Source organism: Amblyomma americanum, chromosome 1, assembly GCF_052857255.1.
Source record: "Amblyomma americanum isolate KBUSLIRL-KWMA chromosome 1, ASM5285725v1, whole genome shotgun sequence".
Classification (NCBI taxonomy): domain Eukaryota; kingdom Metazoa; phylum Arthropoda; class Arachnida; order Ixodida; family Ixodidae; genus Amblyomma; species Amblyomma americanum.
In genome coordinates this window covers 83387383-83413508 of record NC_135497.1, presented here as the reverse complement: position 1 = coordinate 83413508, position 26126 = coordinate 83387383, and the positions used below count along the sequence as shown (strand labels likewise).

The window sequence follows — 26126 nt, the reverse complement described above, 5'->3', positions numbered from 1 at the left end:
AGCGAATAGCCGTTTACAGTTGACAGCGAGGTGCTGCAAGTGGTAAGGGAATACGTATACTTATAGAAGGTAGTGACCGCAGATCCAGATCACAAGCGTGAAATAACTAGAAGAAAAAGAATGGCGAGAAGCGCATTTTGCAGGTTCTATATCTGTCAGATCATGAATGGCGGTTTACCATATGCCTCAAGAGAAAACCATACAACAGCTGTATCTTACCGGTACTCACCTACGGGGCAGAAACGTGGAGGCTAACGAAAAGGGGTCAACCTAAATTAAGGACAACGCAGCGAGTTATGAAAGAAAAAAAATGTAGTTGTAACGTTAAGAGACAGGAAGCGGGCAGAGTGGGTGCGGGAACAAGCGCGGGTTAGTGACATCCTAGTTGAAATCAAGAAGAAATGGGCTTGGACAAGGCATGCACTACGAAGGCAAGATAACCGCTGGTCCTTAATGGTAACGGATTGGATACCAAGAGAAGGCAAGCGTAGCAGGAGGAGGGGAGAAAGTTAGGTGGGCGGATTAGATTAAGAAGTTTGCGGGGATAGGGTGGCATCAGCTGGCACAGGTTAGGGTTAATTGGAGAGATATGGTAGAGGCCTTTACATTGCAGTAGTCGTAGTCAGGCTGAGGAAGATGATGATGATGATTATTATTATGCCAATGGTAACTTTTAAAGCAAAGCGGAGGCAGCGAAGACTGAGCACTTCTTGGCCTCCTCAGCGTTGAATTCGTAGCCAATAGGTTGCGACACGGGTAAAGGCAAATTATATTGCAAGTTGCCTATAGGTGGCTAGGCGGAAGTACAGCATGACGGAAGAGGCGGTGGTAGAAACGAACACGAGTCTTTAGAAAGAAACCGGCTTCTTGACGCTGTGGGATGAGTTTCATGTGAGATTTAGCGTTTAGATATAAGCAGGGCTGGGTACGGTATTACTTCAAAAAAGTACCTTCGATACCGATACCCTGAAAAATTGTATTTTCGATACCGACACAAGATACATCTAGGGAATTGATTTCAGATACAGATACTCGATATTGTATCTTCGATACTTCGATACATTATTAGAATCGACAATACGGTGATTATCTAAGTGAATTTCTCCAAGGTTTCTATTATCTTTAGTGCGTGCAAAATATAGTCGGATATAACATAAGTCGGCAGTGAAGCTCCGCCTACTTTTAGCACCGCCGCACAGACCTAGGTCTTTGACGACAAAAAAAGTAGTCCGTTGTTAAGACTTTTATTATTACCTAAACAAGAAGCTAATAAAAGAAAAAATTATGAGCTCTAAAATTTTAATACCTGGCTTGTTTAATAAAGTCAAACATTAAAAAACGCTGATTTCATTTACTGTTATGATTGGCTAGCGGAGTTATAGATGACGGCGCGGACCGCGCAACGTCATTACCAACTGCTGATTTTTTAAATTGTATCCTACTGCAGCAAACAATTTTTTAAGGACTTAAATGTAGCCAGCCCACACGAAATTAATTAGGCTGCAATTTCTTCAAGGTGCATCGCCGGCGTCGCTGATTTCGTTAAAAGCTAAGCACTGAACTGACGCCATATTGAACTGAGCAGAGAACGGAAGTAAAATGAGGGGCCGTGTTTAGTAGACTGGCAAACTAATTACGTACACCAAACAGCTCGGCTCATCAAAAGAATGACGAGCAAGAAAAAAGGAGGAAGAGAAAAGGAAACACTATGGTTATTACAAGCCTTCGCGCTTCGCCGCTTATGCTACGCACTCCCATGGTCATACAAAACGGCTCTGAGACTACCAACCAACACCCCCAACAGCTGGGCTCATGGGACTAGGCGTGATAAATAAACCGAAGAACTCATTGACGCGCAGTTGACAGGGCAGGTAGCACGACTCTCCAAACTGCAGCAGGCAGAAAAAGCCTAGAAAGTGCCAACGTAAAATGCCGGCAATACTCACCTCAAATCATAGCTTTCGGTGAGAAAATAAGGCCTTGTATCGTCATATCGCCCCTCCCAAGAAACATGCACCCCCCGTGCCACAGCAGTAGAAGAAAAGCCCGCGCGATAGATCTGCACAATAAACTTAAAGACAAGTCAGTTCTGTATGTCGACACCGCCGTATACACTGCAGGCACTAAGAGGCATATGTTGTGGCTATGGGCTCCGTGCGCTGGTATGGTGGCGCCAGCAGCGACCACATCGCCAGCGCCGCCTCGTGGCACTCGCCGCGTTAACCGGACGCTCAGTCACGGCCGGTCTCTCGAAGGGAGAGCGCGCGCGCCCCTCTCGAGACTGGCCGTGGTGGCCCTGCGCCTTCCTCCATGCTCGATGCGTTCGCACCAGCCCGGCCGCATAGCAGACGAGCACTGACCGCGATGCCATTCTGAGCCAACGCCTGCTTCTCTGCGGATTTCAACGCATTGAAAGCCTTGACGCCACCACTGCTGCATTTCGTTTCAATTCCTTTCAGGTTGGGCTGATCACAGATTCCGAGCAGCCATTATTGTGATGCTGTCCCGACGGCACTGCAATATCTGGCAGCGCAGTTGAGCTTATTGAGATTAATTAAGTACATTTACAGTTTGAGAAACAAGGCTCTGACCCAAATAATGAAATCAGCTATGTAATTTACATCCACTGTGACATCGACTATGTGAATGGTCGGCTAGAAATGCCAAAAACGCAAACTTACTACACATATATATCAGATGATAGTGCTCTACATTCTGCAGGATCAACACTTCTTTACTTTGTGTATTCCTCTCTGAGAAGCATAGCTCTAAGCATACAAAAAGACGATGGGTTTCTTGCTAAGTATCTTCCACAGGACTTTCATTTCAGGAATTTCATGAAGACACCAATTACTTGAATTATTTTGGTCGTATTGCTCTTTTGGTAAATACTTAACTATAGAAAGGCCGCCGCGGTGGCTCAGTGGTTATGGTGCTCAGCTGCTGACCTAAATGACTCGTGTTCGATCCTGGTTGCGGCGGTCGCATTTCGGTGAAGGCAAAATTCTAGAGGCCCGCGTACTGCGCGATGTCAGTGCACGTTAAAGAACTCCAAGTGGTTGCAATTATCTGGAACCTCCTACTATGGCGCCCCTTATAGTCTTCATTGCATTGTGGCGATAAACCTAATTAAAATCAAAAGATTAATTCCCGAAATTAAGGGTTTAGTGATGTGAAATCCAAGAAATATATATATAGAGAAATTTGAACCACTCTCTATTTTTCTTTTTATTCGTCTAGAACAGGATTTGAGATCTCATAAATGCAACAAATAAAGATACAAAATTTTAAACCACTGAAGGAAATAAAATGATGCAAATAAATACGCAAAAGCTTAGGTGAAACAATGTGAAAAACGACATAAGCACTCTCAGAAGTACGACATCATACCACTGCATACACACACGCACGAAAAAAAAAACTAGAAACAAAATTGACACGCTGAGCCACAGATGAGCATAACAAACGAAGACTTAAACTTCAGATGCTAGCTCCAAGAACTTCACCGTAGACCATTTCCTGTGACTGACTGAACGCATTCCTTCGCTCTACATAAAGACATAAAGCAGCTCCTACCAATGATGTCACGTTCGAAACACCCCAGTCAATGTAAACCCTTTCCCAGTTCACTCTAATGAATTTAATTCCACAGTGCACTCATTTCCAGCATACCCTCTGTGCATGAGCTAGCATGCACGATGTCCAAGAAAAGCGTTTATATATATTCGGTACCTTGACTGCAGTGTGTTTATAGCTGTTATGACATTGGGTAAACACAGCAGTAGGTAGAGCACCCATAATTATCCAAGTTTGTTTTCGCCTTCGGACGAAACACCTCGCCGCTCGCCTCGCTCACTGCAAACTGCACCAGAGAGCTGCGTTGGCTGCGTCCGCCTTTCGCCACCGCTGTTAACCAGGTGGCGCCACTCGCGCGCGCCAAACTGCAGCGCACGGAGCCCAAAGGAGAACGCATAGCAGCTAGCTGCGACCATACCAGCGAAAAGTCCGGAAGAAGCAGAAGAAGCAACAATAGCATACGCCACGTGCATAAAAGTCTCAGAGCAAAAGGTCATAATAAGCGACTCCGCAGTAAAACACTTCATCAAAGGCAGAGTACACCCCGTGGTCGCCAAAACTAATTAGCAAATACCTCCAAGCAACTCGAATCAAACTAGTATAGACGCACACTCGGGCCATCCAGGAAGCGAACAGGTCAACAACACAGCCTGAGGACGGACATGGCAGTAATTGAATTTCTGTAATTAAATTACAATTAAATTACGTTTATCGGTAATTTGTAATGTAATTCATTACTTTCCTGATTTGGTAATTTAGTAATGTAATAGATTCTTTAAAGCAGTAATTTCAGGCAAAAGTAATTAATTCCTAGTGAAATTACTTTTGCTGAATGATGAGTCCGTGCTGCTACTTGTATCGACCATGTCTGGCCTTGTGCTTGCGGGGTCGAGCGTCTAGAAAGCGAGGGAAACTTGGGCTGATCCGGCGAGCACAGCTGGCAGCGGCATCCAGCGGAGCCCTGGACTAGGGGCAGACGACCATTGCTAAGAAGACGGACGACACACCTGACTCCGCCAAATTGCTCACCTACTCTCTAGAGCTCAATAAACCTTTTCCTTCCTTCCACTGCTACTAACGTCGCGTTTCACAAAACGTAAATTGCGGCCTCTCCCGAATTATTCCTCCATGACCAACCTGAACCGCTTACAGGGGAGAAGACGAGAAAAAGAGATCGTTCCAGAACGAGCCTTCGCGCCCTCTCCACGGCCAGTTTCTGGGAAGCGCGGCAAAGCACGAAAACGGTTTTTCTTTCGCGGTCGCATGCTTCGCGTTCGCATTTTTCCCGCCCCTGTTCGCCCACTTCTTTTTTTACTTTTCCATCCTTTTTTTTGCTTTTTCTCTCGTCTTTACAACAAGCTCAACCATTTTAAACCCTTGTGCTCCCCAACCTACTTCTCTTTCCTTCGAAGTCCCAGCCTTCTTTTTGTTGCTGTTGTTGGCAAGCGACCATCCTCCGGTGCAGCAGGCAGGGCCGACTGCCGAGGCGGTTCTAATCGGGAGAAGAAAGGCGGCGGGGGAACGCTGGACATCTTGGAGAAAGGAATCAACTCCTTCTTTCCAGACATCAGCACACAAAAGCCGGTTCAGTGTTGCCTTCGCTGCTATCTTCCCTCCCTGTCTCTCACCTCTTTCATTTCATTTCTTCATCCTGCCTGCTATCCTTTACTTCCGCTGCCCCAGCTCAAGTGCTTCAGTATTCGGTCATTCCAGCTCCTATGGACCTCCTGCATGTTTGTAAACAAACGAGGTGGCGCTGCAGTCGCTAGCGAGCTCGTGGTAGGCAAAAGGTCGGAGAGTGGCGTCGCGGATAGGTGTTGAGCGCGGGTTTTCAAGGCTTGTAGGCGCGTTTCCAGTTTCTGCGAATCATAGCAATGGTCGATGCTTCCAACTTAGTAATTTGTCGAAGTACACGAGCTCGCGTTGTCCACGTGCGGCCTATAAAGAGAAATAGTTTGCCACTGTGTATTGTATATATGGTTAGTAGTAAACATGTAGAAAGCGTTCCTGCCGTTTATTTACGCGCTAGGCATTGAATAAAACAAGTTTTGACACTCTGCACTAGCCGGAATGATTTTACTTCGGGGCAGTAGTGAGGGGAAGTGCTGGCGTTGTTTCGTCGGAGCAGACATGCGCTCATCGTCTGCTGACATACGTACGTGTCGCGCTGCGCGAAAAGTGGGGACAGCGTCGTGTCCCCGATCTCCTGTCTCGCTTAGCGCTGTTTTTAGCCGCATGACCGCGCACCAGCCAGGCCGACTTGTCCTCTTGTTAAGCTGATCGATTTGCTGAAAATTTTTGATTTCTAGAATTATTTCCTTTCCTAGCCCTGAAGTCTAGTTTCGTGACAAAAAATTATAGCAAAATATTGAGTACAAATTTATAAATTACGCTTTTTAGAAGTGTGGTCGTCAAAAATTGTGAGGTAATTTCTTTGATTTCAGTGCCGCATTTCTTTGACCAAAGCGAAAGCGAAGATGCCATAAACGAGGGAATAAACTTTAAGGTTCGTTTTGTGACCTCTCACATTTTCTGCGACTGGATCACTCACCTTCGTAATTCGCATGAAAATCATATGATTCCATTTGTCGCAAACTATTCCTGAGACGTTGAGGAGCGTAATAAATCTCTCGATTTTTTCCCCTACACGCGCAGTATTGTGTTATTTTTTGTAAGAAACGTTTTCATGTAACTATGCATGCATAAGTACTGATCATATAGAAAAAGAACTAATCGCGTAATCATACAGAATAGGGCTTTATGTACATGCTGGCATAAAAAAACTGCGCACTATCTACTCAATTATTTGAGACCTTGGGGGGACTTGACGACGGTGTTAATTATAATTGCCCAGAACTGCACCAGGTATAGCTATGAATAAAAGGAATGACTGAAACTAGCGTAGGAATTTCATATTTGCACCAAGTTTAGTTACATATCGCATGCATGAATAACGAAAACACTTTTCATGCCGCGTCCCCTCTCAATCTCGCCACGTGTCTATTAGTAGCACGCCTGCGGCTGCTTCTTTGCAAACAAGCTTCGCGATCATGTATTACCTCATGAAACATGACACATGCATGATACAATGAAAATAATGGCGTTTAGCACACTTAAGGTACGCTATTCTAAGCACACCAATGCGACCGCGCAAGATTGACACCACTTACCAGACTTCTTTCTACTCGAATGAAATAATTACGTCGTCATATCAAGAAACAGTTTCAAGTAAATAATAAATGTGATAAAACGCGCCATTAAAACATGGTGTGCTATTAACAAAAAAAAACGCATTCCTTGGAGGCGAGTGAACCTGTCGGCGCCCCGTGCACTCTGGCTCAAGGTGATAAGTACGTGTGCAGCTACATATGTCTTTTTTTCCTTGAGCAATTATCAGCCTACTATCCTGAAGTTCAGGTGAATGAACGCAGTAACTTGCATGCTATTAAGTGCATTGAGTGGCAGTGCCTATCGACTCCCAGACTTCGCGCTTTACTACCGTGGCCCAATGCCTGTTAGCCAGTTTCCGAATGCGGCATTTATGCGCGAGAAACCTATCGAGGCTAATTTAATATTTTTTATGCTACTACGCGGATCCAGCAGTGACGCAGCTGGTCAATATATGCTGCTTCTGCAGTGCACAGGCTTGAAGCAGCCGCCGCTAACTGCGGCAGCTGCGGTAGGCACGGGCAAGCGGAACCTGTTTTGCCTACCATGCGAAAGTCGCTGCTAACATCAGCGCCACCGCATCTTCGTGACGTCGCGGGGTGAAGGAGGTCCATAGGTGGCGCGGCGGCAGCGCGACATGGCGGACAAAGCGGTGATGGCGCCGATGCCATAGCGTGCGTCTCTATTGAAGCAAAGCGGCTTCTTGACATTGTGGCACCTTTGGTGCGATTTTTAGTCTGAAATAAGCAGCAGTACATGATTGTCGGTTATTAATAAGTTCCTATGCTTAAATTTGGCTGCATTACAGGCGCGAATTAAATTTCTATCGATATGATCATCGAATCGCTAGTTCGCAAGAGCCGAAAAAATTCCAAAACTTGCCAACTCAGCATAGTAAACTGCGACAAACACTTTGAACTGTAATTTTTTGTGCGTTCACTTTCTTGTTCTTTCGACACTCAACCGAAAGCGGAAACAAACTGCTTTAACGACTCAAACAGTCTGACGCTATATTTCGTGCCTACACGAGCGCGTCCCTCACCCGCATAATTACGGTATGTGTACAATTGCGCGCTGATCTTATAAGAACCTAATTGAAAAGGAAATCAGCATTTGGTAACACTGGCCACGGTCCGCGGCGTAATATAACTGCACTTACCAATTACGGCAGAGATCAGAATCAACCTTTTAATGTTGGGCTGCATCAAACAAGCCAGAAAGATCAAAATCCTTCAGCCTACAATTCCGATTCGTGATTGGCTGCTTGTTTAGGTAAACAGAAATGTTTTACCAGTGGTCTACATTTTCTCACGAATAAATTCTGTTCGGTGCTCCGTAATGTGGGTGGAGCTTTACTGCAGACGTTATTGTGTCCTACTACACTCCATGTGCAGCGTACGTTGGTCACATATATGCGGCAATAGAAAAGGCAATGTAACTGTTGTTTGAAGCGGCAGCCAAGGGGTCATTCGAGTAATACAGTTGAAATCAGCGCTAAAAATGTGTTTTCGACTAGCAGGGAAAACGCTGTGATCGAGTGAGCAGAGGACAGTTTCCAAGAAGCGTTAGCGGTTCGCATTGCGCATCATATCCGAGAAATGAAGGTATAATTGTGAAGTTCTTGCCATTCATATCGCTATTTAGCGATCACGTTGTGGCCAGAAAGTCGTGTTTAATCTAGACCAGAATGGACTGAAGCTTGATAAAAATCTTTGTTTTCTGCAAACGACCGCCTTAAAACAACCAATATACTTCTTATCAGCTCAGTGCATAAGCACTGCACTGCTTTCATGCAGCTGTAATACGCAACGTTGGTTGCATGAACAAAGCACCGAATAGGAATGCACTACGACAAGGTGTCGTGGCGTCAACAGAGTACGCCGCTGAGACGGGTCATTGGGCTGAAACTCGTTACCAACCTTCAGAGTGCATTTAATCACTGCTTTTTGAACTCTTTAAGTGTTGGTAGAAACAACATATTTGCTGTTTGGAATGTTCGCACATCGTAGAATAACAGAATATGCTCATTTTTGACGCGTCTCTTACGCTGCAAACCATTGCGATTGCACGCGCCGCGCAGAGCGATCACCGGCTCGCCGCTTGAGGAAGAGGCCGCGTGGCGCCGCCACCGTCGCTGGAAAGGCCGAATCGATGGCAGGTGCCGGGGCTAGCAAAAATCTTTTCCTTCATTTCTTTATTATTATTTAATAAAACCACCACTCCTACTACTTCGCTTGCAGGCGGCGTCACGCCGCAATCGGCTGTGCGGCTCTGCAAAAGGTGCGGCTGGGCTGATTCATATGAGAAACCTGGCTATTAGTTTTACTTCTAAACGCGATAGAGCTAGAGCGGACGTCCGGAGGAAAAGCCGTGCGCCTTTACACACTAATTCAGGATCGGTCGAGAGGGTTGTGACGTATCATGTTGAGTTGTGGAATTAATATTATTAAAACTACATGTCGTAGAACTCACATGTAAAAAACACCTAATGATTTAGACAAACCAGTTACGCTGAAAAGAAAATTGCTGTAAAAGGCTGGGAATCGAACCCCTGTACCTTAGGTTGCGAGTCACACAGGCTGCACCTAGGCCATTGAGGCATTTTTTTTTTCTTTGCTGCATGGAAGTACACCCACCCTGACAAGCTTCAAGCCCGACTAAACCAGGTCGCATTCCGCAACCCGTCAATGCATTCTCTAGGCCATTGAGGCACGTTCGTTCGACTTGGTTAAAGGAAGACCTTGTGGGTCTAGTATGCCTACTGATGTATACTAATGAGTGTAATTGGAGCAAGGTACTAATTAAGGAAGAACGTAGCAAATAGCCATTACCCCTGTCGCATCATATCCTTAAGGCTGAACTTAATAGTTCCCCTAATTTAGTTATTTATTTGCTTTCAATTTATTTATCTGTATATTTCAACATTCGCACTGTTTCTAGGGCGTTACAGAAAGGAGTAGTGACACAGTGAATCTACCAACGCGAAAGACAGGAAGGTGAAAGGAGGCAAAACAAACACCATACCAACTCGCCCAAGTTTCTACCCTTGTGAGGAGTAGTGATTATATAATATTAACAAATCTCTATTATAGCCATTTTGAAGAATGTAAAATCAGAAATGCTAGCTATGGAGGCGGGGACGTGGTTCCAGTCTTATGGGTAATAAATTTTAGGGAAAAGGCATAGACGCGAGATTTTCCTGCGCAGCGCCAAGTCGGATAAAACTCAAGAACAAAACCCAAAAGGACCCCTTTCCAGTCAGTGGCGTCGGCCGATTCTCATGAGCCTGCTAGAGCGACAATGCAGGGAGTGGCAGATGAAAGGGGACAGTCCCTTCTTCCATGGCCGGGGATTGGTTTTATGGAAGACATACCGGCGGTGCGTGAATAGTTAGCTGCGACGTAACGAGCGGAGCGGTCTTGAATGGATTCGATGGTGTATTGCATCAGCTGCGCATGCCCTCTCAGTACGGGCTGCGACCAGCCTGTTATCTGTAACACGTGGCTGTTATCATGCAGCCGCCTGTAGGCTATACCGTATGTACCGGCAAGCAATCGCTAATAAACGTTCTTCTGTATATAGCAGGCTGGCCAGAGCCCATACAGAGAGCGCATGCGCAACTGATACAATACAAAGGGAACAAGTGAGAAATGTCAAATGAGGGTCCCAAACTGCAGAGGCCTATTCTATTTTAGAACTGACCAGTGTTTTACACAGCAATGATGTTAGTGAAAAGGGGGCTACGAAAAAATTGCGACGCAAAAAGCCAAGCATGCGGTTACCATTAGCAGTCTCAAAATTGACGTGTATGTGCAATGAAAAATCGTTAGTTATATGGACATCCAGATATTTGTAAGAACTGGCCGTAGGAGTTTCCCTCGGAGCGTCCCGTTTTCCCGTTTCTCGCTTCTGGTGTAAATAAACATTGGCCTTTTTATTTGTTTTTAATATTCTGAGGAACCCTAAGTGCACTCATTTCTGCTTTTTTTTTTTATAGGCTCATGTATATACGGCCGTAAGCGAAGGTTCAGCTTCTCGCTGCACGAGGATGCCGCGTCATTCGCTGTAGGTCTGGGTGAAACTCCTGTGCGATCGCTCGCCAGCGTCGTGTGACACGCGGCCGTGTCTGCACCCGGCGGCGGTTGCGGCCGCCGGCTGACGAGGCCCGCTCGGACACCGCTGGCCAAGCCAGCGAGTCGACAAAGCGGTGATACTTAACCCCCCGTGGCGACCCCATCGCCAGCTTGTGCGTCTTGTACCCGGCATGATGAATGGACGCACTTGCTCATTCAATATCGGTGGGCTGCTCAAGTTTGGAATTCATAAGCCATTAATCTTGGTTTCCCCGCGCCGGCTATTAATTCGCCTCTTTACACGGAGGCCTCTTTGTTTCGGGCCGCCGGAGGTTGTGCGCCGCTCCAGGGGCCGACCAAGATGCGGCCGCGCATTTTCGCAACATCACGGCGTTCGCCCGCTCTCGAACGTGACTCGTTCGAATCGCCGGGCGCGTGCCCGATGACCGGCGGCGTCGGTGGCGCCAGCCGACCGCTCTGCGACTGCGCCGAGCACTTGAGCTACGCCCGTGACATGCAGCGCTTCTTTGCACACTTAACGAGCCGGGAACTTGCTTACAGGGCATGACCATCCCAGGCAGCTTTCGCCCACGCCCAGTGACGGTGGTATTTGTGCTGATCTCGTCTTTGAAGCGTGTTGCTGGGCTTCGTTCTAATGCGCGTTCCAGTGGGCATAGCGCATGCGTGCACACTCGAGGCCCTATCGCTCATTTCGAACGTGAAACCGCTTCGCTATTTTCTGCATCGAGAATCTGCACGCAGCTGGCACCAGTGGCAAAGAACGACTGCGGTCTCGAATTCGGCATCTTCGTTCCGTCCAGTATAGACCATAGTGGCAGCCAAAGGTACGCTCCGCAAATCGCACTGCTGAGTGTTCTTGGTCCACGCGACCAACACAAGACAGCGCACTGTTTTGTGCGAAGTTGGGCCGTGCTGCTGAAAAGAGATGAGGCCAACGTACGTGACCACCATGCACTACTTGCTGCAGAGTACCGCTTGTCATCCCTTCGGAGACAGAAAGGTGAGCGAGTCATCGAACTAAATATCTTTCCCTGCCTGCCGATATTTTTCTGCGCGCGTGGCGTAACCGTGAAGTGTAAGAAATCGGACGAATGTCATCTAACACAGGTTGCATGCTTTATCGAGAAATTCATCGCAGTTTTTTTTTTTCTTTTCGTCCGTGACAAGGTCTGTGTGCAGCGCTATTCTGCAGAAATCCGGGAGGAAGGAATAAAAGTGGATGCGCCTGCGTGCAATAAGTTTTTGTGTCGATAATGGTCTCGGCCGCGGCGAAGGCCACTTTCCCCACCACTTCCACTAATGGCGTATTCTAATCGAACGATCCCGAGCAGAGTCCTGAATCCGCGAAGGAGAACAAAATCCGTCTCGGCCAATAACAATTCAAGACTTGAATCCAAATCGCTCATTGAAGCACGCTTTTAGGTTCGCGAAGCAAGAAAATGTGCTCCGGATCGCCGTGTGGAATTCGCCAGAAGAGAAAACGCTCCTATCCTGAGCGGAATTTCCCGATGGTCGAGTCTGCTGGAGCGGACTCGAGCCCCTCAGGTCGAATTAAGCGAAATCGCTGGTGACTTGCACTGCATGCAGTTCAAAGGAACACAGCTGCTACGGAAGCAAACACAGCTGCACAGTTAGCGTATAGAAGCCAAGACCTTAGCAGCGAATACGTAGTCGACAGTGGCCGGAGTTTTCGGGCGCCGTTACTCGTGTGCTTACTTTCAGTGAACCTAAAAACATCAGGCGACTTCCGCCATGCTATTCGCAGTGAACGAGGAAGGGTGAAGGAAAAAAAAATTCGCCCATTTCGCTCACATGCATTCTCGTATCAAGAAGACGGCAGCATCTCGTGACCATAAAACAATACGTCTCTCCCTGGCCGACCATGGCAAGCAGCGCTGAAACAACGTTTGTCGGAAAAACCAAAGCCACAATAGCGGCAGAGAACGCGCACGATGCCGGGAATCGTGACGGCACTGTTTCGGCCGCCATTCACCTTGTTCATGCTGATTTCGAGCAGCTCGTAAATGGCCGCGGCAGAATGAGACGGCCGAGTGACGATCGATTCCCAGGCGCGCGTACGCTCGCCGGGAGTGCGGCACTCAGGCCGGGCCATCACTGCTGGCCGGCAGGGACCATTAAGTCGCCAAGGTCGCGACCTTCGTCCCGCGACAGAGCTGCCGCTGACACGCGCATAACTCGAGCGAAACAACGCAGCTAATGCGATTTTAAAAAGGCCCACGGCACGCTGGAGCTCGTTCGGCGGATACATCGAAGCTCTCGTCATGTCAGTAGGGCAGCCGCTGCCGGAAGAACGCCCCGCACCGGCAGCGCCCGTCGCATGAGACGTCAGCGAAGAAGAGTGAAACCGACTCGGGTCGACTTGAACTGCGTCGTCGCTTCGAAGCGGGCTGGCGAGCTTCACAGGGCGGGAAAGCGTGCCCTCGTACGATATCTAGTAATGACAAAGCGTAAGCGATCTACCCTTGAGCTCAGTGCCGGTTTCCTTGAGCCAAGGCCGCGCCACAGACCTAGTAGTGGCTCACGCTAAAATGTACTTGACACGAATGAAATGTATGAGTTGTCCTAACGGACGCTCGTGTTTTTAAATATCGACTGTCGCGCCGCAGTGTAACGAGTGTGTGCGCTTTTGTTCCCTTAGTTACACGTGCACTTGTTTTTATTCCTGTCTCTAAACTCACCCTCGAAACTTTGAAGTACGTTAACGGAGACCTCTTTCAGCATCTCGGGTAGGCTATGCTAGCAGCGGTTGACATATCTTGTTCCGCCTGTGGGCACGGGTCCATGACCTATGTGTTGCGATTCTTTTCAGTATGCGAAAACTGCCGTTCACCTCGCGTCTCGAGGCCTATGACCGCGGATTCCCCTCAACATTCCATGGACTGATCAGTGAGCGCCGCCAAGTAGAACTCAGCGTACGCGGGCAGAAACAAAGCCCCACGCAGGCCGAACCCGGATGCTCCGCGGATCTGTTTTCCTGAAAAGGCGGATCATAAAGCGCTATCCCCAGACGTGCCCTGTAACCTCTGACGCTACTGTTGCGCCTGCGATGACCCCAGCGATCGATCACTTAATCACCCTGAAAAAGGCAGAAGCTGTATACCTACCGCGAATACCTTTGCGCAGGATAGGAGACATGGCACGCACAGATGACCGCGTATGGAGCACCCGTGCTCGCATTGTGATCGCAGAACATTACCGACTGCTTTGATGGCACGGTCGACAGAGATTGCCCAAACGGGGGACGCTCCTTCTGGGTCGCATATCACAGTCCGGGATGCCCGAAAGCGTGACGGTGCTTCTGGAATCTCGGCAATCAGTCGCGATATTGTTCCTGGGGCCCTTTCTCGACCATTAAAGCTTCTCTCTCTTCCCGGCGCCTGGATCGGATTCCGCATTGTTGGAACGTAAGCTGGCCTGCGTCAAGGGGCGTCCGAGCGGTATGGCGGCACCGCTGGGCCCTAGCTGTGTCCGCTAGCAGCTCAACAGAATGACCGCGTCGTTAGTGCACACTCTGAACAAGTCGAAAAACTAACCATACCCATCATAAGACTGAGCAAAAGTTTTTTTTTTTTTTCTCCGGTTCCATGAGCATGTCGTCTTGAAGTAGCACACCAAACATAAAAAGCACAACAAATAAAAACGTCCAAAATTGTCATCTATGGCAGAACCGAACCGGATCGAATTACAGCGCCTTTCCGGTCAGCTAACATGCTGTTAATATTGCCAGTTTTCTTGACCGCAAGGCTGAGGTAAAAAAATCTGTTGCTTTCCTTTATTTTCTTTTTCGGCACGCGTGCTTGTCAAATCTTCTGAACAGAGGGGATGTTGTGAGCTACAAACGCAAACTGAAAGAAAATCTACCTTTTTCACTGCTCCCAGCTTGATTGAGCGCGCGTGCGTGTCGGGCTGTGCTGCGCATGCGTAGTAGATGCCTGTACGAAATCCGCCAATCATAACGCTGCTGGCGAAGCCCAGTGGAAACATGGCAGCGCCAAAAAAGGCAAATGTGAAAAGGTCTACACTGCTGGGTCGGATTCAACAAATTTAGTATGCTTATATCTCGTGTGTATAAGTTTGCACTTCTTGGTGAATACACCCTTCGCTATGCAATTTGTGCAAGAAACGTGAATTGCGCTTGTTGCCTGCGAACGTTCAGGGAAAGAAAAATGACGCTTTTAGTTGAAAAACGGCGTTCGTCAATTCCGGGCTGTTATAGAATACCGATTCACGTCCTTATTGATGCCTGTGTCATGCTCAGCGAGAAAGCCACCTTCGAAACATGCGCAAGAAGCAAAGAACAAAGGCGGGTCGTCTGCGGATCGCAGATCATTCGCACTATCCCTGTGTAGAGGCGATCAATGTTATGAGTGCAGGCGGTATAAGCTAGAGCCCTTATGTCAACGCAAACACTCAAAGCACTTCTGGGAGGCTTAATGCACGCACATCGAGAGCTGCATGCCGTAATCTTCTATCGGGAAGAACAGCTCATATAGTGCGTCTTTTGGTGCCCACTTTTTCACCCGCAGTGACAGAGCTAGGCAACGAACGCGCAGCACAGAAAGGAAGCCGTAGGTGTACGAAAAGAAAGCCTGACGTGTAGCGACGTGTACCTTCTTTCGTACCGCTTAAGTTGCACAGTTAATGCGGTCATTAAGGTTCACTTATTTCCCCACAGTTTTCTGAGCGAAGTACAGTATAGTTTCTGGCACAACTTGTATTTGGCTCTGCGTATAGCTCCGTTCGCACCCAGCCCAGCAGATATATCAAGAATGTATTTAATGACACAATTGGCTCCATCTTGCTATTGACAAAGCAGTTCCCACAGCAGTGCATATATGTGTGAATATCACAGTTCCCTTGCCTTAAATTCAGCGCTACGCAGTGACCATGCGTGAACGCTCAACAGTGTAGACGTTTACACGCATTCTGTACGGAGTCGGGCTGAGCTGGTTTGTCGCTTCGGAATGTGCTTGCCACATTCATGTAAATGCCGTTAACCGGTCCACCGAACGGCGTCGTTCGGGCGGGTCCACCCGCCTTTCGACGCGCCGGTTCACTTGACGTTTAAGAAGCGAATTCGTACAAACACGGCAGAGTCTTGAGCGTTTTTTATCTGACAGCCGCCCGTCCGAGACCAAACTCCGTGCGCTTCCATGCTTGGTGGGGAGACAAAAACAAGAGCTGTATACTTGCGGCTGACGCCATTTCAAGTGCTCAGTATGGCACGGACTCACAGTTAGTCTGTACGAAAGGACTGTTGGTAGCTGGGAATGCGGGAGGGTTATTATTTGAACGTCGCTTGGGCTATGAAAAATCATTTAATACGTTTTTTTTATTTTATTATGCAATGAACGATAGAGAAAGAAGTCCCAGTATAGTATACTTGAATACGGCAATACCGTTTCGCATCGTCCATTTCATGTCGACTAGTGAGCAGTACAAGGGTTCACACGGAAAGATTGTCGAAAGTGGCGGCAGTTCTTTACTACGGGTGGGTCAAAATTGCAAAGGGCAGTTTAGTTGTGGGTCAAAATTGCAAAGTGCAGTTTAGTTCAATAAGATGAATATTGCAGTTAACGTCTACCGGGAGTTAATTACTATGCCTCGGTGTGCGGCTGCGTTTATGCGGATGCTAATTGTAATTGTTCTTGAATATGAATATGAGAAAACAAAGCAGGGACCAAGAGAAGGGAGACTTGTGGGAGATGCTTGTGACGTCTTCCTGCTGTCGAATCTCGTTCTTTCCCCTGTGCCTTGTTTTTCCTTCAGCCGCCAAACCAACCAGACCCGCTGTAGCAACAATTTTCTTGCAAGATCCGAGTTTCGAATGTAGGTGCACGTGAGACGCAGATAGATGCGGTTAGAGCTGCGCTAAGCAAAGGTGTGGGCTGCGAAAACAGAGCGCCCGAGCCACGCGCCAGCCCGGTGCGGTTGGCGCGCACCGGCGGGTGACAGGCGGAAGGAGAGCCCCAGTCGCGGACCGCGCGCACCCATGCGGCGGCGGTCCCAGGCCGGGCCTAATTACGGAGCCGCGTATCCGCGCACGAGAGAAACCCGCGCGGAGGTCGTTGGCGCGCTTAACTTGCCATCCACGACCTGCCCAATTTATTTCCGGAGGGCCTCCCCGTACCGCACTCGCGCATCCGGCTGGGGCGCACGCTTGATTTAATTAATTGAGATGCAGCGCGTTTCTCGTCTCACGACCAGCGCAAAGGGCGCGCGTATTGGCCCCAGGGGGGGCGGCGCCCCGAGCGTGCAACGCGACTGCGGCCATCGTTCAGACCGCGAACCTGTTGCGCGCCGCAGCGCAAACACGGGCTTAAGTAACGCCGCCGATGAATCACGCTGCGCTGGGCAAATCAAAGCGCGAGCAGAAACGGCCCCTCTGTTTGCGGAGAAAAATCGCGGTCGCTCTGGTCGCAGCGGTCGCGGGAGCATTCGTCTTGCCACAATTTTGGGGCCGTCCATGCGCGGACCGCCCGCGCGCCGGCGCGCGCTCATGAATGCATGATGCGGGGCCGCCTCGTGGGATCGGACGCGGGTCGTCAGCCCCGCCACCCGAGGTCCCTATGAGGGGCGATTGCAGCAATGGCCGGACGCTCCTACCGCCCCAGAACGACTCTATGGAGCTTCGATAGGTCGGGAATTCGAAGCCATTCGGCAAACACGCTGACTAGCTTCGCATCTGCTTCTTAAGTCGCGTTGCGCATTGCCATTCTTCCGCCATTTTCAAAGCCACGGGAAGGTTCCATGACGCAATTCATGCCATAACTTAATGATATGATTCCATCACACAACTCCGTGACAGTGTTTTTTTTTTTAAACTGCTTCATTAAAACTTCAAGCAATGCCCATTTATCTGGGCCCATTTTGAGGTCAAATGAAACAGTTAAAAATGATGAAAACTGCTCGATAAAAAGCAGACCGGAAGAGTTCGTGATCTCGCTCACACTAGCCTTGTAGGCATGTGAGCCATTCATACGCCTGCTGAGTGAGCAGTCTTGTGCACTTATTGTGCTATAAAACCTGCATCCCCCTAGCGACCTTGCTTTTTCTACTTGAGCCTTATGCGCATAGTATGGCGATGTCTTGCAGGAAAGGTCACGAATAGAGTTCACTACAATATTTGAACTCCAGCCGTAGTCGCTCGTTGCCGGTAAACGTTTGAGCTGCTCCTTTCGGCAGCACGAAGGTGTATACCTCTTGGAATACAGATTATATCAACAGGCAGAATAATTTTTTTTTTGGCTGCCTAAGCAGGAGAAAAGTTTCAACTTCACTGCTTTTCTGTCACCTCCCTGGCTGGCTGCGCAGTTCTTAGTGTCGCTAATAATACCAATCTCCAAACCAAGCAAACCAGGCGGACACTGCAGCTCTGCACAACGCTTTAGAATTTCATCTGGTTCGTACCTCAAGTTGTCTCTGACATGTCACAAGTTTCCTCTGACATGTCACAAGTTTCCTCTGACATGTCACAAGTTTCCTCTGACATGTCACAAGTTTCCTCTGACATGTCACAAGTTTCCTCTGACATGTCACAAGTTTCCTCTGACATGTCACAAGTTGCCTATGGCCTGTCACAAGTTGCCGTTGCAAGTATCACTACGGACGACCATCGTGCTTATCAAAATTTGCGTTATGCACATGACTTTTCAGCCCGGTTTTAACTCAAACACGTTCTGTATTGTGTGCCCTTTAGGTCCACTTTGCTCATGGCATCAGTGCGGGCCTGTGGCTCAACGTATTCACGGTGGCCTTGGCAGATGCTGGTATGATCGCCCCCAACTGCCGTAAAGCACAAAGCTCGATCGGAACTTTCAAAACGAACTCCGCGAGCTTCGCCAAGAGCATACGTGTCCAGGCTGATCGTGTCGCCATACGTGTCCAGGCTGATCGCAGAGGGGTGTTCCGTGAGCTTCCTTGTGCCCATCTCCCAATACGTTTCACATTGCCATTTAAGTGGGCAGCGGTTGCGGCGCTATAAAAGCGACGACGCATGCCTTCGTCAGGGTCGTTAGCTGGTATCGCTCTCCTTTAAGCCGAGGATCAATGCGAAGTGCTACATTTCAGCGAGAAGGGACGTACGCACAGCAAAAGGAGTTCAATGACTAGTTTAGTTTAGTTTATGGGGTTTAACGTCCCAAAACGACTCGGGATATGAGGGACGCCGTAGTGGAGGGCCCCGGATAACTTCGACCACCTGTGGTTCTTTAACGTGCGCCGACATCGCACAGTACACGGGCCTCTAGAATTTCGCCTGGATAGAAATTTGGCCGCCACGGCCGGGATCGAACCCGCATATTCGGGTTAGCAGCCGAGTGCCATAACCACTGAGCAACCCCGGCGGCCGTCTACCCGTAAGGGTACAAAGCGATAACATTAAATATCTCTCCCGCGCCAGTACTCCCTCTTTGTCACCTAGGTTCTGCCTACACGCCCATGTATGCGGAAATGGTCATTCAATACTTTACTTTACCTGCCTCCCCGTGTGGCCACAACCCGGTGGGAAGGTTTTGATGACGTCACATGGTCATGTGACTTCTCTCGGCCAACCAGAGTGGACATCAGGGTGCGTTGTGTTGATGTCACGAGTTCACGCGACCTCTCTCGACCAATCAGCGAATTACGTGGCATCGGCCGGCAGGCTTGGCCCCGACCCCGCATTCTTCGGAGGTATACCATATCGAGCTAACGCGACGAGCGCAAGAATTGCTGAGCACTTGCTAGCTGCCCCCGCAGCATGGGCCGTGAGGCTGTAACAAGCGCAAAACACACATGCTGTGCATTTCACACGTGCCACGCATGTCAGTGCGCATGCTGAGCGTAAGGCGCATAGCTCCGCGCTCGCTGCTCTAAATGTCACAGATATGAGACGTGCCCTCCGAGGAAGCGCGGGAGCAGCTCGTCTCGCCGCGGAACGCAAACACGGCAGGCAAAACTGCCGCGACTCAGAAAGCAGCTCAAAAGAGGGGCTATATTTGAGGTCCTGCGTCCGTGAACTGGCAGACAGAGAAGAGTGCCAGGCCAGCGGTGCTCAGGCGATTCTGAGCGAAGCCAGACGCTGCAGTGGCTCGGGAACAAATACTGGAGGGACGGCGTTCCTCCAGTGTTTACGTTCAAGGTGGAGTGCTCGACGCAGCGACCTCTCGCTGCCGAAGCGCGTCTCCCGCGAAAGCAGGAAAAGAGTGGGCTCTCCTCTCGTGGCCTTCCCAGAAATGGGTCTCACGCGGAGAGCGCCGGGACGATGTGGTGCACCTCGAGGCGCCCACGGCTCTGCGGCCTCCAGCACCCCTGTCGCCTTCGGCGCGCATGTTCGCAGACCCGCGGCGGACAGGCGCCGTCGCATCATCCCCCAACTGATCGGCGCCAAGACGATCTCACGGAACCCCCGAGGCGTAAGTGCCGGAACATTACAGCGGAGGCTACCGTGTCGTCGCGGTTTCCTTCGCAAACAGCTAGACATCCCCAAGCGTGTGAATAAAAGCGCCTCTCTTGGACCGGGCCTTGTAAACTTCCTTCACGAGCCGATATCACCTGTTAAGTACGCGGAAAGCACACGCTGCCCTTTCCATCGCGATGAAATATGAAACAGCGCCTAACAGTGCCTTTGGTGTATATTGTGTTTCGCCGGTGTGGACGGCCTCGTTCGACGGGTTTGGTGTTGTCACGTGGCAAACCAGCTTACGCGGGAATCCGTGAAGTGATGACAACTGTTTAGCGTTAATACGCCGATCTCAGGTGGCACACTTTGGTAAGGTTACAGATTAACCGCGTCCTTACAGATACTTATAGTAGCTCGGGAGCCTTTCGCAAGTCCCGCAGCCAATTATTTCGAACCCTGCAGCAAGGAGCTTAGCGCATGCAGGAAAGGCAAGCAAGCACTACCGACAACTTATTCCCAGCTATTTTTCCAAAAGAGAAAGAGAACACTTCTGCGGCTCCGATCTGTGCCCCGCATTAGTAACCTCGACTGGCAGCCTTGAGTCTGGATACTCGGTTTTCGAAGCCCTTTGATAGAATGCTGACACGGTAGGGTGCCTTAATGTCAAAATCGAAGTGATCGGGCAATGTTGCTGAGCTTGTAGGAAAGTACCCGCTGAACTGAATCGTCTAGTTTTGCACTGAGGCGCGCCCTGTAAACCTGTCGCTAGAAATACTGAATGAATTAACCTGCAGAACGCGACGATATTTGTACAGAGGTCAAAACATATATCTAGAACTACCGAATTCTGTCTGTTCCGCAGCTCCCAAAGTCGCTGCGACCTGGAAGACAAAAGATGACGATGAAATCCTATGAGTTTAACTGCACATGCTTACATCCGGACCATTTTTAAGCAAATGTTATCGCTACATATTGCGCGTTCAGCCCAAAACATGCCCAGAACGTGTTCCAGACAAGCGTTTTGCCCTCTGTACAATGACATTTGTTAAGCTTTAAATCACTGGAAGGAACACTTCGCACCCTATGCAAACAATCTGAAGGTAGGAAATAGGAAGCGACTGATACCACACAAGCGAGCAAAGGAACAGCCTCACTCAGTACGCCTGATTGGCATTCGTTGATGTTCGATTGACTATTGTGAAAATCAAGTCGATTCAAAAATACTTCGTCAGCATGGAGTGTAAAAATAAATTTCCATGTACTTTAGCGCTGCTATCTGAAACCTGCACATCAGTAACCTTGTCAACATCAGATATGCAGTCCCCTCAGAGGTAGTATCGCTGCCATCAGTAGCTGCGGCTCGTGGTGGCGCCTGAAAGATTTTTCCATGCAAGCATTAGCGTTCTTTTCAGAGCGGTAGCCGTACATCATAGATCGTCCTTGGGCAGCGCTTGGGGCAGGTCCGCTGCACTGCCAAAGCTAGGGGAGCGAAGCACGTGCTTCGAGTGGGGCGAGTGCTCACCCACAATCACGTGACCACCCCGCCTCTCGGACGCTGTACGTAGCTGGTATGCGCTCTTTCAGAAGCTCCAGCGTGCTTGAATGTACTCGAGTTTTGATGGGAACGCGGGAATTTTTTTTATTTTTTTAGCGAAGGGGAAATGTTGCGCACAAATATTTGACTAAAACTTCTTTTGTTCTACAAAACAGAGGAAAATATCCAGAAAAATCGCACTTTTAAACATGTTCGTTCTTGTCACCCCCCCCCCCCCCCCCCAAGAATAAACTAAATATCGAAATTCTGGCCACTTCTTTTTGAGTTATGATTGTCAGGCAGTTTTATCCATATCGGGCCTATCTCACGCGTTCGTTTGAGAGGGTCGGAAAATTCTGCGTATATCTAGTGCGCAGATTTAAAATTCCCGCCACCTTTAACTGGTACGACGCGGCTCTATCTGGCGCCGTTATTCCGATGATACTACAATCTACCACCAACCTCGTGAGTGCAAGCGGTTTCTCTGACTTAACTGGACCTGCATTAACTTCGCTTTTTTTTTTTCGCTTCGGTTGTGCTGCTGTTTTTCTTTTAGCTTCACCACGTGCGTGAAGCGTCACCGTAGAGTCACGGAGCGTGTCCCAGGCGCACAAGAGGAAGCGAGAACCGAGGCTAATCGATGCAGGTGCCGTCGGGTGCGTGGACAAGACGAAGAGTGCACCTCCTCCGCAGAGTAGTGCTGGCGCGCTTGCCTGCCCCCCCCCCCCCCCCCCCTCTCTCAATTTCGATAATCCTGTTTCACACATACCGTACCGTCTCAAGCGGTAGTTTCAGACGGAAAAGCGCCCGGAAACGACGCTGTAAATACGGCTGTATGCAGGAAACAAAAAAAGGTATACGTGGTGTGGCGGTGCTGAGGCACCGAGCCTACCCCTGAAACTGGGGGAGGTAGGGAAATTTCGCTGGGGAAGGCTTGTCGCCCACACGGGGGACAGAAGCCGACTGGGAGAGGAGGGCACACAAGCAAACGCGTGGAGAACACTCTTAGCCATGGGGGATCTGCGGGGAGGTTTCCGGCCATCGCGCGGGGCAAGAAGCACTGCGCTTGAACCGAAACGAAATCCGTGCCCTGTTTGCTGCCTTTGTAAGGCAGCAAGACGCAGCAGCCAATCAATCAAGTCATGAGGTATAGCGTTCCAACATGCACCGTCTAGAGCACACCTGACACCTGATTGACAACAACTTAGTTCCCATAGAGTGGCGCATTTTAAGAAGCTGAATGACGCTAAGAAAGCGCTCCTGGAATGGTGAAATGTGTGTATGCTTAGTAGGCGTACGCTGTTCGTGTATTTCCGAAGCGTACCTCCCGCCTTTACATTGTTCTTGTTAGTGGCTATTTATTAATAAAATAACAATGGAAGGAAAAGATATTGCTAGCCGCGGCATCTGCCATCGAAACTTGAAGCACCTGAGCTGCGGCTAGCGGGAATGAAGGGAGAGGACAGGGAAAGAAAGGGGGGAGAGATATTGAGAGAGGATAGGGGGTAATATACACTATGTACAAATACAGAACAAGAAATAAATGTGGGGGGCCGCACCGCGCATCATAGGAGTACTCCGCCTTTACATCCCTGTTTTGGTTTGAAATTGTAAAAACAAAATATGAAAAGAGGTATTTTTGCAGCATTTTATTTAAATATTAGTATTTTCAGCAACGTAGCTGTGCGACGCACTCGATTTATTCTTTTCCTCAGGCTGCCTTTTCTTTTTCTGTCTTTCGTACTTAATTTCATTTCGTTTCCTCTGTGCTATCTATGCATATGGGAGCGGGATGCGATTTGTGGCTCGGATTTGAGACCACTTGAGGTTCGTTCTAGTGAATGCCGGCTAGCCAGCCTCCAGCAGGTGGCTTGAGGCGGAGAAATACGCTCAGAACGAAAATATGGGCTGTGAAGAAAGGAGAGGGACAGCATCAGCCGGCAGTCTCGGAGGACTTGTTGCACGGGATCAAACGCGATGTCATAGGATCGGTTATTGCCATTGGCTGGAGGAGCTCCTTTGAGGCACGCGAAGACTATGGCACGGGGCAAACGCTGTCGTGGCTTTTGCGACACGGGTCTATCGACGCAGGGCTATCAACGCGGGGCTTTTGCGACGGGTGTTTTGCACTCGGGGCAATCGGCAATCGTGCTACACTCGTTTGCGTCAGCGTTGCGTCTGTATCGCTCTTAGAAAGAAAAAAAAAACCGGCTCCTGCTGGCGGATCGTGGACACATGCGAAGTTAAGCGCTTGCCATCCGTGATGGATGTTCTCTTTTAACACAGCGTTGCGTTCATCTGTACTCCTTTCAGCCCGTGTCTTTCAGCGCTGCCAGAACCAACAACCAACCAACCAACAATGCCAACTAGCCCAACAGAAAATGGTTACCAGCGCCTTATTACCTCGGCGAAAATTGCTTACTGCTCCGAAACTTTGGGATGCCGGCCACGCGTAAGCAAAAGGATGGTGAAAATAAATCCTCCTTAATTCACACCGCGTCTGTTGGAAAATAATCAAACGTATCTGCGCCGTTCGGCGCATCTGATATCATGGCCGCATTACTGAAACTAACTCTACGGTGATCACCAAATCTAGCCAGTGGAATTTATGGATAGTAGCGGGAAGGTGCGATCATTTTTTCGTGTCACTTTAAAGTGACAACAGCAACAAAACTATTAAAAATTGCGATTTCTGGCATCACAATTTAGGTCACGACTCGGAAGGTACCATTGCTCGCAACTATTATCCAACAAATTCAACGCAGGATAGGGACTCGAACTAAAAGATTTTATGATGTTAGTTAGAGAGAGTGAAACAATTTTTTGTCGTGATTTTAGGGACACAGGAGGGGCGGAGACTATAGTTTCACATAGGTGTTCTGGCAGGCTTTCGGTTTGTAAGTTGCGCGGTTAACAAACGCTTACGCCGACAAACCGACGCTTAAAAGGGGCACCGCAGTGCTTTCCTCAGTGCCGAATAATCTCATTAAATGGATTCATCATTCGTTCCAGAGGCCAGTGAAGAAAGAATTATTGAAATCGGAGCACGCAAACGAAAGTTATTTCACTTTGAAGATTCAAACTAAAAAGATCAGATGAAAACGCGTTTCACTAACCCAGGGCTAGATTGGGTGCTGCGGTGAGAACCGCGCCTGGCACACAGCCCACAGCTGCGCATTTTGACGGCGTCGTCCCCCCATGTACGCGCTGTAGACAGGGCAGGGGTGACGAACTCAACAAACGAAGCTAGTTGGTGCATGGTTTTGAAAAAGTTCGTCTGCAACTTTCGTCTGTCATACACCTGTGTCGTCTGTTTTGCGCATCGTCTTTTTCAAAACCATTCACCAACTAGCCCCCCCCCCCCCCCCCCCCCCCCGCCCCCAGAGTGTATTACTAGGCTTACAATACTCAGAGACATATTTTGGATCTATTTCGCGAGTATGAAGGAACAAGATATTCGAACTCGGCGCCCAAGCAATCAGAATGGCAGCGCTCATTCTGGATGCCAACTGATTTCCGCTGCCGAAAATGGCCGCTGCGCTGCGACACCATCGGATGGAAGCGAGCATTTCTGGAGAAGATTAAAATATTAAAAATTACTATTTCGGCGATGCTCCATCATGAACTAATCACGCGCGCAACCTGTACGCATTTCTCATTTTGTAAATAGATTTTGTGTATTTTACCTCTCCCCCTATCCTCTCTTCCTGTACCCTCACCTCTGTCATTTCATTTCTCCATTCTGCCTGCTATCCTTTATTTCCGCTGCCCCAGCTCAGGTGCTTCAGCGTCGATGGCAGATGCCGGGGCTAGCAAAAATATTTCCTTCCTTTTTATTACTATTTTAATAAACCACTGCACACACTATTAGGCGACCTCTTTGGGCGTTTAGGATTCACAATGTCCCTTACTCTGCATGCAAATAATAAATACCGCATGCTTTGTCTACGTCGCAGGGCCCCTTTAAGCCGGCAAACGTCTTACGGCTAAGCATAAGACGTTCACTGATACCGATGGTGTCACTGGTTCTTCGACCACTGGAAGCACATCGAATCGATAGTACCGGAGCCAGAGCCGGAAGTTTGAGCACGGGTTGAAATCGGGTCACCCCAGATGACACATGTATTTGCAAACAAGCTTGTCATTTGGCGTTCACGTCTCCCTGCTGCTGCAGATGAGCGAGGAAGAGGCCAGTCGCGCGCTATCGCTTGTGCACTCGGCATTGTCAGTGCAGTACCCGTGGAAGAAATGGATTGTTCAGTGCAAGCTACCTTCTTCTAAGACTCTTTGTTGTATTCCGCGACGCAAAGCAACGTATGTCTCAATGGACTCCAAGTTGCGTATGCCTCGA

The 26126-nt window shown here is 49.0% G+C and overlaps 1 protein-coding gene across 1 annotated transcript in view; it reads left to right on the top strand.

Moving 5' to 3' along the window:
- Positions 1-11545: 11545 nt before the first annotated feature.
- LOC144113141 (uncharacterized) overlaps positions 11546-26126 on the top strand; it is a 167338-nt gene continuing 152757 nt past the window's right edge. The window contains exon 1 of the mRNA XM_077646052.1: positions 11546-11838. Coding sequence (XP_077502178.1) covers positions 11764-11838 — 75 coding nt within the window. The 5' untranslated portion in view covers positions 11546-11763. The remainder of the gene's footprint in view (positions 11839-26126) is intronic.